At 41.4% G+C, this 13,423-nt stretch overlaps 1 protein-coding gene across 1 annotated transcript in view; it reads left to right on the top strand.

The window, feature by feature from the left end:
- OSBPL5 (oxysterol binding protein like 5) overlaps positions 1-13,423 on the top strand; it is a 161,758-nt gene that overhangs the window by 90,340 nt on the left and 57,995 nt on the right. The window contains exon 2 of the mRNA XM_066626068.1: positions 10,883-11,039. Coding sequence (XP_066482165.1) covers positions 10,904-11,039 — 136 coding nt within the window. The 5' untranslated portion in view covers positions 10,883-10,903. The remainder of the gene's footprint in view (positions 1-10,882; positions 11,040-13,423) is intronic.

The raw sequence follows: 13,423 nt of genomic DNA on the forward strand, positions 1-13,423 counted from the left end.
TGCTGTCATCCAGATCCTGGGTTTTTGTTTGAAACAGTTATATTTAATTTAATTTATATAATAGATTAATATTCCATCCTTTCTCTTAAAAGCTAAGACGCCCCAGGCAGCATCCTGCCTTTTAGCACCATGTGATCTTACAAGAAGTTTGCAAGAATATAATTAACAACATTGACACAGTGGCATCCCTAGGGGATGCAGGGGCTCTGGGCTGCACCAAGTGAAGCGCACAGGGGTGTGTGCACCACTACTGGCCAAAATTTTTTAAATCTTGGTATATTCGAATAATGCCATCATGTTATATATCATTCAATGCGTAATTTCATGTAGAATGCAGTGAAAAAACTGAGTTTAAATATCTCTGTTCTATCAAAAGTTATAGCCAAGAAACCAGCAGGGGCAGAGTGAAGGTACATCACCATGCCTACTGCCTGGGGCGTTGCCCTGCCCACAAAACCAAAAGTGGAGCGTGATCACTCCACTTTCACTTCTAACAAGCTGGGGAGTCCTGCAGGTGCTCATGCAGGGCTCCCCGCGCTCTCCACAGGCTGCTGCAGGGACTGGTGAGTGCATCCTGCAGCCCTCCTGAGCAGCACAATCCTGGGGATCACATTGCTGCCTTCCCCCCGCCCCCAGAAGGACTTACAGTGGTGCAAACTCTCCTAGAGAGTTTGAAAACTGCTGCCGTAAGGCATACTTTTTTTTAACATGTTTGTGTCAGGCCTGCGCTTGTGGTTTCCCTAGGTAGCAACACCGTCTGAGATCTTGTATGTGACCAAACATCCCCCCACACTACTTGGTTATGTATCTAAACACTCTGGCTATGCAGGTTATTATCAGTTGCATTCTATGAATAACTACTGCTCTAAAAAGCAATGAATTATGGATGTGGGTAGAGTATGACTGGGGCAACTAACTCCCTACTGACTGTTGCACCCATTTGCAGACTGAATACAGCCCATGATAGCGAACTTGAAAAGGCAGCAAATTCCCTTCTCTGCATTATGTCCACCATGGTGAGAGAGAGAGAGGTGTGATAGAGTCGCTTCTTAATCAGGTTGAATTTATCCCCAACTTGATGTAGAGACATTAATAGGTAATAGATGTTTATCTCTTTGTCAGAAAAGTTGACCAGTGGATTATGTAACATAAGAAACATAGGAAACGTAAGAACAGCCCCACTGGATCAGGCCATAGGCCCATCTAGTCCAGCTTTCTGTATCTCACAGCAGCCCACCAAATGCCTCAGGGAGCACGCCAGATAACAAGAGACCTGCATCCTGGTGCCCTCCCTTGCATTGGCATTCTGACATAGCCCATTTCTAAAATCAGGGGGTTGCACATACACATCATGGCTTGTAACCCAGAATGGATTTTTCCTCCAGAAACTTGTCCAATCCCCTTTTAAAGGGGTCCAGGCCAGATGCCGTCACCACATCCTGTGGCAAGGAGTTCCACAGACCAACCACACGCTGAGTAAAGAAATATTTTCTTTTGTCTGTCCTAACCCTCCCAACAATCAATTTTAGTGGATGTCCCCTGGTTCTGGTATTATATGAGAGTGTAAAGAGCATCTCTCTATCAGCTTTATGCTTTCCCTGCATAATTTTGTATGTGTCAATCATGACCCCCTCAGGCATCTCTTTTCTAGGCTAAAGAGGCCCAAACGTCGTACCCTTTCCTCATGAGGAAGATGCTGCAGCCCAGTAATAATCTTAGTCGCTCTCTTTTGCACCTCTTCCATTTCCACTATGTCCTTTTTGAGATGTGGTGACCAGAACTGGACACAATACTCCAGGTGTGGCCTAACCATCGATTTGTACAATGGCATTATAATATTAGCCGTTTTGTTCTCAATACCTTTTCTAATGATCCCAAGCATAGAATTGGCCTTCTTCACTGCCGCTGCACATTGGGTCGACACTTTCATCGACCTGTCCACCACCACCCCAAGATCTCTCTCCTGATCTGTCGCAGACAGCTCCGAACCGATCAGCCTATATGTGAAGTTTTGATTTTTTGCCCCAATGTGCATGACTTTACACTTACTGACATAGAAGCACATCTGCCATTTTGCTGCCCGTTCTGCCAGTTTGGAGAGATCCTTCTGGAGCTCCTCACAATCACTTCTGGTCTTCACCACTCGGAAAAGTTTGGTATCGTCTGCAAACTTAGCCACCTCACTGCTCAACCCTGTCTCCAGGTCGTTTATGACGAGGCTGAAAAGCACCGGTCCCAGGACAGATCCTTGGGGCACACCGCTTTTCACCACTCTCCATTGTGAAAATTGCCCGTTGAGACCCACTCTCTGTTCCCTGGTCTTCAACCAGGTCTCAATCCAGGAGAGGACCTGCCTTCTAATTCCCTGACTGTGGAGTTTTTTTTAGTAACCTTTGGTGAGGGACCATGTTGAACGCCTTCTGAAAGTCCAGATATATAATGTCCACGGGTTCTCCCACATCCACATGCCTGTTGACCTTTTCAGAGAATTCTAAAAGGTTTGTGAGGCAAGACTTACCCTTACAGAAGCCATGCTGATTCTCCCTCAGCAAGGCCTGTTCGTCTATGTGTTTTGAGATTCTATCTTTGATGAAGCATTCCACCATCTTACCCGGTATAGATGTTAGGCTGACTGGCCTATAGTTTCCTGGGTCCTCCCTCTTTCCCTTTTTAAAGAATGGTATGACATTACTATCCTCCAATCCTCTGGCACCTTGGCCGTTTTGAGGGACAAGTTGCATATTTTAGTCAAGAGATCAGCAACTTCATTATTTAATTCCTTAATAACTCTAGGGTGAATGCCATCAGGGCCCGGTGACTTATTGATCTTTAATTTATCAATGAGGTCTGAAACATCTTCTCTTTCAACCTCTATCTGACTTAATTCCTTGGTCAGGAGGGGCCATTCGGGCAGCGGTATTTGCCCGAGGTCTTCTGCCATGAAGACAGATGCAAAGAACTCATTTAATTTCAACATCCAGAGGGCCAACCACTTCTCTGGCAGGTTTCCTGCTTCTAACATATTTGAAGAAGCTTTAATTATTCCCCTGAATGTTGCTGGCCATACATTCCTCATAGTCTCTCTTGGCCTCCCGTATCACCTTCTTACATTTCTTTTGCCACAGTTTATGTTCCTTTTTATTCTCCTCATTAGGGCAAGACTTCCATTAACGGAAGAAAGCTTCCTTGCCCTTTACGGCATCTCTAACTTGGCTGGTTAGCTATGCAGGCACCCTCCTGGACTTAGTCAAGCCCTTCTTCCTTTGCAGTATACACTTCCGATGCGCCTCTATTACTTTTGTTTTAAGCAATCTCCATGCACTTTGGAGAGATTGGACTCTTTTTACCTTTCCTTTCAACCTCCTTCTAACCATCCTCCTCATTTGAGGGAAGTTTGCCCGTCGGAAGTCAAGGGCTTTTGTGAGAGATTTGCCTGGTATTCTTCCCCCAACGTGCATGTCAAAACGGATCACAGCATGCTCACTGTTCCCCAACAGCTTGGTAACGTTTACATCTCTAACCAGGTCCTGAGTACTGCACAATATTAAATCCAGAGCCACCTGTTCTCTGGTGCGCTCCATGACTAGCTGCTCTAAGGCAGTCATTTAGCATGTCAAGGAATCCGGTCTCCTTTTCATGACCAGAACACAAATTGACCCAGTCTATATGAGGATAATTGAAGTCCCCCATGATTACAACCCTGTCCCTCTTTGTCACCTCCCTGATCTGTTTCCTCATTTCAAGGTCCCGTTCCAGTTTCTGGTCTGGAGGACGATAGTATGCCTCCAGTATTACATCGCTCCTCAGGCCTGGTAATTTAACCCACAGAGATTCTATGGTGGAGTCGGACCCACCTTCAATCTCTACTTTGCTGGATTCTATCTCTTCCTAAACGTAAACGGAGGTGTTCCACCTCCAACACGCCCCTCCCTGTCCCTCCTGTAGAGTTTATAGCCCGGGATTGCAGTATGCCACTGATTCTCTGCATTCCACCAGGTTTCCGTTATGCCCACTATGTCAATGTTTTCCCTAGTCACCAGACATTCCAGTTCTCTCATCTTTGCTCAGAGACTTTGTGTATTTGCATAAAAGAATTTTTACATGGAATGCCCCAGGATGGGCTGCTTATTAGCTCCTTTTTCCCTGCATCCTCTCACTGTGCCAAACCGTCTATCACATCCCATCATGCTACCATTTCCAATTTCTTCTCCTACTCTGTCTTTACCATGTTTTTCTCTAACCTCCCCAGCCTCGTCCCATAGGAGAGATCAAGGCACAGAAATAGACAATTTTTTTCTTGTGATTATTTAGCAGTTCTTGGTGTGATGGTTTGCTCACCTGGGAACTGCAGGAAAATGTGTGACCCCCAGATGCACTGCGCAAACGCTGAAGTACAAACATCAAATTCCAAAAGAGTAAGGCACAAGAAACAACTCTCCAACCCACCACTGACATATGTTCAGGGACAGGACTTTTTCAGTAATGGCACCACACTGCGTCCCTGAGAAGATGTACCAAAAGACCTCCTTGACAGCTTTGAATGAGCAGTAAAACCTCTTTGATCCCTCCAAGCTTTCAGCGACTGTTTTTATTGCTGATTGGTTTATGGTTTTGACCTCTTCCACCAGCTGTTTTAATTGTTTTAAATTGTAGTATTTATATACACAGGCACTAAGATGTCTTAGCATATTTGGCATCAAGGACAAGTCAGGCACACCTGCGCAGTTGAGCACACTCAACCAACCTTGGAAATATGTTGGGTCATTGAACTCTGTGCCTGTGAGCAAAAGATGTTGTGAAGGAGAAGTCATATCTAGGAATGTGTTTGTGGTGAAGCTAGAACTAGCTAGTAGACAGCCGGTATGAAAAGTAGCATCCTTGTGGAAATTTCCCAACTACGTAATCTTATATCATGTGTTTTGAGACTTAATAAAAGGCTGGGTCAGGAGCTGGGTGGGAGCACTTCACTTCTCCCTTGATTTCATTCTTGCTCCTGCTTCCAGCACTTTCAGCCTCTCTGAAACCTGTGTCTGTTGTCTAATTCTTGCCATGGCTTTTCTGCCACACCAACGCAGCATCTCAGGCTGCTCCTCAAGTAGCACCAAAATGCTACATCTGGCGCCTCGAACAGGAACCTTTAATCCTGGGACAGAGACTTCTGGTCCTAGGACAGAGACTCTCTGCAACAATCAGGTGCAGTAGACAGGCTGTCTTGTTTTTTTTATTCGAACAGCTTGTCCGCTGTCTACCTCCCACCTATTGCTTTGACTTTCTATTGCTCTAGCCTCACTCTTACAGCCTTGTGTGTTTTCCAAGCAGCCTTGCGTTGCGACCTTTGGATTTTTGTTGTCTTTCTGACTTCTCACTGCATTTGCTTTTACAAGCATCTGACTTTGAGGTCTATTTGCTTCTCAGCAACTTTGTGGCTATGCTAGGTGCCCAGATGTGGGCCAGCCAAGTATAGCAGACAAACTGCTTTGCTCTCTGCTATATTCAGCAACCTGTTATAGGCTGCTCCCATTCATTGCTTAATCTGAACCTGGGAACAACAGGGACCCTCTGCAACTTCTAGCCCTGGTACAGGAACCTTTGCTTTTTCTTATTTCTAGCAGCCTAACTTTCTTTGTTGTTCCCCATTCGCTGCTACATCTAGCACAGCAAATGGGGACCCTTTCTTGCTCTGGCTTCTGCACCACATCAAGCAGTCCTTGACTTCCGGGGTCTCGGGCTGCTTCCCAGGTAGCATTATTGCTTCCCAGGTAGCATTATTGCTATACACACTTTTTATAAAGCTGAGCACCTTGTTTCCTTCTAAGAGGTCACAGACTTAATTTACCATCCAAACTTTCACTCTGCAGTGGTAAAGCAGTTAGAGGAAATAAACAAGAATACATCTGTCCTCTTATCAGAAACTGTGCTTTTTAGTCCAAGCAACAGAGCAAGAGATTAACTCTTAAAAGCACTCATCTGTGTTCCTCCAGGTGCTCTTTAAAAAACCCTTTTTGTTAGCTTGTATTTTTCCCCCCTCTGTACCAACTTAGTAAGAAAAGAACTCCACAGTAAGCAAGCATACCTATAAGTATGAGTTACACACAGCAACATGAGTAAACATGAGTAACACACAGCAAAGCCAAAACTAGACCTCCACAAGAACAACAAAAACAATGCCCTCGGTAGTGCGAAAGAAGCACCTTTAAATGTGGTGCTTTGCAAACAGAACAAAAGAAACTCTTAAGCTATTCATAATCTTCCTTGTGTATTCATCTTATTAGAATAAAAAGTATAAATTGCCATGTGGCACAACTCCACAGGCAATGTCCTGCCACTTACCTGGCTACCAGGTAGCCCAGTTTAGGTAAAGCAATAGCCTCTGTCTAAAGAAAAATTGGAGGCATTGCACCCATTAATTTAAGAACAATTATAAGTCAAACATATTGTTCTTTTCATTAGTCCATAGAATATACCAATATTTGTCATAAGAAAAGACATTTAGAAAATGGAGACTCTTGTATGATCTCCATAAAGTAAACAAACGAATTCAACCCATGGAACCACGTTAATTTGGCCTCCCAAATCCAAATTTAATTTTTATGATGTAAAATAACCCCATCTTGTGTTAATAATAGGTAAATCAAACCTTGCAGCCATTTAATTATGGAGCAAGCCATTAATTTTAAATCAAATAGCACAGACAAATATTTTCAAGAATTATAAGCTTGTCCTAATAATATAGGCAAGTCTTTAAAAAATAGTAAACTTTTTTTCATTCTGTGCCACAAAAAATACAAATTGTACTTAAAAACATAAGAACAGCCCCACTGGATCAGGCCATAGGCCCATCTAGTCCAGCTTCCTGTATCTCACAGCGGCCCACCAAATGCTCCAGGGAGCACACCAGACAACAAGAGACCTCATCCTAGTGCCCTCCCTTGCATCTGGCATTCTGACATAATTCATTTTTAAAATCAGGAGGTTGCGCATATACATCATGGCTTGTACCCCGTAATAGACTTTTTTCCCCAGAAACTTGTCCAATCCCCTTTTAAAAGTGTCTAGGCTAAACGCCAGCACCACATCCTGTGGCAAAGAGTTCCACAGACCAACCACACGCTGAGTAAAGAAATATTTTCTTTTGTCTGTCCTAACCTGCCCAACACTCAATTTTAGTAGATGTCCCCTGATTCTAGTGTTATGTGAGAGTGTAAAGAGCATCTCCCTATCCACTCTGTCCATCCCCTGCATAATTTTGTATGTCTCAATCATGTCCCCCCTCAGGCGTCTCTTTTCTAGACTAAAGAGGCCCAAACGCCGTAGCCTTTCCTCATAAGAAAGGTGCCCCAGCCCCGTAATCATCTTAGTCGCTCTCTTTTGCACCTTTTCCATTTCCACTATGTCTTTTTTGAGATGCTGGACACAATACTCCAGGTGTGGCCAATTCACAAAGTATAGTAAACAAGCAGCCACCCTGCCAAAAAAGTCAAATGTAGTATATCAATGCTCCTAATTTTGCCAGGACAGACATTATTTTAATAGTTCAAACAGCAAGACCATCCCCCCACCATAAACAGCTTTTTTATATGCTGTTAGGTGAAGAAGCATTTAATACAGCAAAACCACATGCTTATTATCTTAACTATCAAACATACGTTGTATTTAAAATGTGATGCCACATTTTTGGCAATCAGAAGCTCCTAAAGCACATAGTTTTAACTACTGCACAAAATGCAGTATAGCTCCATAAGCATCAACCACCTTAAAGGAAGGACCAAAAGAATTATTAGCAAATTTTTTTTCTAAAGTAAGTCTAACAGCCCAACTTTGTGTTAGCCTCCTCTTTTTTGTATACTAACTCATCAGAACAAAAAACCATAATTTGCCCTGTAGTACAATGCCACAGACAAGTCCTTAAAAAACAATCAATTCCCCTTTATTCTGTGCCTTTTAGAAGTACAGATTGTATTTAAAGTTTTTGGCATCACTAGTATATGCCAAAGACTTGTAAAACATAGTGGGAAGCCCTTAAGGCTAACCCCTAAATTTTAATTCCTACACCAAATGCAAGATAGCCCTGTAGGTTCCAGTCATTTTAGGAGTCCAAGAGAGCTGCAACAATAGCAACAGCACTGACCTTTTAGTTTTGTCCAGTGCCCTTAAGAATACAGTTCCATTTCTTAATTAAAGATGAAAAAGCATCCTAATTATAGTCATTAATAAAAAATTTTTATAAAAAGCACCAACAACCAATGATGAGCTATAAAACGTGTAAGCAAACCATAGCCATCTTTTTCAGTGTTTTTTATTCCACACCCTTTAAGACAGCAACCACCAGCCATTTTAAGTTTGGTAAGTTTCCATAAAAAATTTCCCAAACTTTTTTCCCCATAAGTTGAAGCTACTATGATAGATTTTAAACTTCATAGTATCTCTCATTTCATATTTTTAAAAACTGTAGTTATTAACCATTTTACCCATTAGTAGCAGTCATTATAGCATTTAAAGTTATAAGTTATTAAGTGTTATGTCTTTAAATATTAAAAGCAAACCGAAAGTCACCAGCAGTTTGTTTAATTTAATAGTAAACCACAGTGTTCCCAAACATAGATAAAAAATTGTAAACAACCGTAAAAGTCTTGTGTTTACAATCACAGAAGAAGAAAAAAAATGCTCTGACAGTTTAAATTTTTCGGTTTGCAAACCTCTTCAGAATACCATCTAAAGAAAACCATATCAGATCCCCCAGATCTGGTATAGAAAGATACCAGTCAATTTAGTTTTTTTATAGTTTAATGTATATGTATAAATGATTAGCAAATAGTAATATTTTAAGTTAATTGTAGTGGTTTAATTATATCAAAAAGTTTAAAGTTTAAAATTTCACAAAAAAAGCAAAAGCATGTCAGTTTTAGCAACATGTTGCCTGTTGAAAGCCAGAAGTAAAGTACAATACCACTGTTAAAGTATGTAAATAAGAGGGATAATATATGTATAAAATTAAACAAAATAGTTTCTAGTGAGAAATATATGTATTTTAAAGATAGCACCCCACATTATAAAAAAAATTTGTTTTATGTTTTTTCCCCACTAATACATACAAAGTGTATCTTTCAATTTTTTAAAAAGAATTAAAATGAGGGATATGACAATGATGTGTTTGTTTGTTTGATTAAGATCAATATATATTTTAGAGATATTTCATAGGCCTAGAGCCTCCCTGTTTTATTAAATGAAATATATGTGACAATGTAATTGTTTGTTTGTTTAATATTAAATGCAGAAAAGAAAAGCACTACCCACAAAAAGGCACAGTATTGCCTTTTAGCCAAAAAATTAAGTAACTAATTTATATGTTTAGACAATTGTGAGACCCAAAAAAAAGACATGCCTGAACCCCAAGAATTTAGAGCAGGCTGTATTATTGTGTTTAATTTTTCAGAAACGCTTGATGTCGGCACAAAATCAGCCAGGAGAACCAAGGCCTGAAAAGAAAAAATCCAATTTCCAATTTTCAAACTTTCAGCTACAAAAACAAAACTCAAAACCAAACAACCCAGCAACAAGGCCTCAAGCCTTGATTACCTCCCATAACAGCAAAAGACAAAAAGGAAGCCGTCCCACTTTAAGCATCATGGAAAGATTTAAAAAACATTGACATTTAAAAGTTCAAAAGCAATTGCTTGTTTTGATGGCAAAAAGAACCAAAAAACTCTTCCAGACGTATAACCCGTGTGTTTTGCAAAAACATTTTTCCTGCATAACCAAATGGACAAAAACACCTTAGCACGGTCCCATTTTACAGCAGCAATAGCCATAACAAACTTTGTATACCCATGAAAACCAGTTCAATGATGTGTTATTATTTTCTAAAAAGTTTTGATATGTAAATGTGAAACCTTCAATTGTATTTTAGCCAATTTAAGTAATGAAGCAAAATGTTGTGTTATGATGTTTTCTTTTTGATCAATTGATTAAGTTTTAATGTTTTTTGTTGTTGTGTCAAGTCATATAATTTGTAATCCCATAGCGCAATTTAGAAAGAAAAAAAGGGTGAGATGTAGTATTTATATACACAGGCACTAAGATGTCTTAGCATATTTGGCATCAAGGATAAGTCAGGCACACCTGCGCAGTTGAGCACACTCAACCAACCTTGGAAATATGTTGGGTCATTGAACTCTGTGCCTGTGAGCAAAAGATGTTGTGAAGGAGAAGTCATATCTAGGAATGTGTTTGTGGTGAAGCTAGAACTAGCTAGTAGACAGCCGGTATGAAAAGTAGCATCCTTGTGGAAATTTCCCAACTACGTAATCTTATATCATGTGTTTTGAGACTTAATAAAAGGCTGGGTCAGGAGCTGGGTGGGAGCACTTCACTTCTCCCTTGATTTCATTCTTGCTCCTGCTTCCAGCACTTTCAGCCTCTCTGAAACCTGTGTCTGTTGTCTAATTCTTGCCATGGCTTTTCTGCCACACCAACGCAGCATCTCAGGCTGCTCCTCAAGTAGCACCAAAATGCTACATAAATTGATTATTGTATGCCACTTTGAAAGGTTTCTATTTGGAAAAACGGGATAGAAATATTTTAAATTAATAAATCAAGTAAACAATCCCACCTAAAATAAATATTATACTGACTGGATGTATTTATGACAGAATGTTTCAAATGGGGTCTTTTTGCTTGCTGAGACTTGCAAATTTCTAGCAATAACATGAGACTTTGAACTAACGTTATTTGTTTGTACACCGCTACCTAGCAAAACTGAACTCCCAGTTTAACAATAAGCAGATTCAAAGCAACACAATTGTTTTGTTTTCAAAAGAAGTTCTGAGTGTGGCAGTTGGGTTTCCTGTGACTTAACATTGGTATTTCTGTCTCTTCCTTTCAGAAAACCCCTACAGCACATGCCATGAAGGAAGAGAACTTCCTTCGGCGCAAGTTCTCGCTCTGCCCTGCTTCATCCACTCCGCAGAAAATTGACCCTCGCAAGCTCACCAGGAACCTCTTTTTTGGGGCCGATAATGAAATCTACCCGCTCAGCCCAGGTCAGTGTGTGCCCTATTCTAAAATTAACATGATGTACATTGTGAGGAATATGCAGGGATAGGGAGGGTGTGTTCCATACTCTTTTTGAGGTACAGGAGGGAAGTTTTTCTTGCAATTTTGCCCTCACATAATAATACAGGTCCTTCTTCCTTATTCGCAGGTTTTGGACCATGGATTTAATTCACCAAAAGTTCAGAACCCACAACAGAGTGTGGACCTGAGTTCCCAGATGCGACCAGAGGTGTTTTCCAATTGCATCTGGGAGGCTTTCTGAGGCCCACAGAGGCAGCGTGCGGCCTCTGTGGGCCTCAGAAACACTCCAGAGGTGTCAGAAAGGCAATTCTGATTTTTACAAAAAAACAGAGGTATCTTTCTGGCACCTCTGAAGGCCTTTCTGAGACTTGCAGAGGCTGCACACTGTCTCGGTGGGCCTCAGAACACCTCTGGACGTGTCTGAAGAACATCTCTGGTCACGTCTGGACGTAATATTGGACCATCCCGTGGATTTGTTTATCCACAGGTTTTGGTATCCATGGGTGATCCGAGACCAGAACAGCTCTCAAATTTGTATAGGAGAAAACAGTATAATTCTAATACGGGACTGGAATATTTTTCGTTGTGGAGAAAATAACAGCTGGATATGTATGTTCAGATCAGGAAAGTGGGGAGGGGAAGAGTGAAAATGGTGCTCAGGAAAATGGTACTGATTGGATTCTGCCCCTTCCCCTCTAGAAGCTGCAATAAAAACTTTTTTTTAAAAAGTGTGAGCTAGTCATGGTGCTCCTGATATCATGTCTAATTTGGGTCTAAGACTACCCAATAAGTTAAGGGTTGAGGGATTTCATAGCTCAGAGCTCATTGTCTTATGCATGAGCTTTTGTTTCTCTACTTGGAAGCAAGTTTTACTCCACTCAGTTGGTTTTGCTTCCATGCCCAAACTTCACAGTATGTTGAGCATGTAGTTTGACCAATATTCATGTTTCTTTTAAATAGCAGCTGTGGTGGGCCTAGTCAGGATCATGATGCATGGGGAGCCCAATATTGAACCCTCTTCCCTCCTGTGTCTTGACAAAAGTGTCCCTATAAAGCTGTAAGGTTTGCCAGCTTGGTAGAGAAGGAAGACCAAAAGAAAAAATATGAGAACTCATGTGTCATTAACAACTGGTGTGGCTCATTTTGTGATGAAGGGTAAGAAGAACTGCATGTGCTGCAATTATCTCTGCTCTACAGTTGTAAAAGGCACATAAGCCATGTCAGCCTCTGCTTCTGGTTCTCCTTAGGTGAACAGGTAATTGTGTCCATTCTTAAGATTGTGGTTTGCTAAATCCACAAAAGGAAAAAAAGCTTGAAAATTAAGGAGGAGTGGTGGGACCAGATATAAGACATCTTTTCAAACAAACTCAAGCGATATCTAGGGTTACCACCAGTCTTCTTGCTTATGTGCCTTCAATAGCAGCCTGATCTCGTATTTAGTAGGAGAGACTTTTCCAGTCATTAAGCTAAATGGTGGGGGAAGTGTCCTCTCCAAATTGGAAACTGCTAAAGGGGAAAGTAGCAGGCTGAGGAAAAAACGAAACTGGCAGTTCTGGCTTCCTGTCAGTGTAGCACCTCCTCTACACATCAAGTTGACTAAGCAAGGTTGCCCTCCTATTTTCCCCAACAGAAGTTTTGTTTGTTCCAGGTTATATGCTTAGTAAAAGATGAGAAAATAATTCCCAAGCTCTGCACTGGAGCCCCCTATGCGACCCCTGGTGGTGCACTGGGTAGTGCTACTTGTGTTCAGGGATGGATGTGGGCTCTTGGACAGTGTCCTACCTGGCCAGTCCCTGCTGCTATTTCTGACTCAATCAGAACAAGCCTCAGCATGTTTCCTCAAAAGTAAATTCCCCTGAACTCAATGGAACTTACTGTCCTGTAAGTGTACCTAGGTAACTTGTGCTCTATCAAAGATCAGTCAACATTACTGCTTAGCTGCAAAGTAGTACACTGAAGCAAGAAAAAGGGGTTGGATAAAGGCACGTGAAGGAGCTTAGCAGTGATTCTCAAATATTTTAGCATCGGGACCCACCTGAAAAAAGTTTCACTTTACCAGCCGCTCAAGACTCTGTGGTTATAATGGTGATTGGGCAGCAGTGCTCCACCTCCCAGATAGCAAGTTGTTTAACCCTTGATGCATATAGCATAATCTACCTCGGTGTTTCCCAAACTGTGGGCCGGGACCCACTAGTTGGGTTGTAAGCCAATGTCAGATGGGTCCCCATTCATTTCAATATATTTTGTTAATATATTAGACTTGATGCTACTATTGTATGTGGCTGCATTTGGGGAAATGTTGCAGACCTGTACAGAACAAGCTACTATGTATATTCTTTTAACAATGACA

Source organism: Tiliqua scincoides, chromosome 1 (assembly GCF_035046505.1).
Source record: "Tiliqua scincoides isolate rTilSci1 chromosome 1, rTilSci1.hap2, whole genome shotgun sequence".
NCBI lineage: Eukaryota > Metazoa > Chordata > Lepidosauria > Squamata > Scincidae > Tiliqua > Tiliqua scincoides.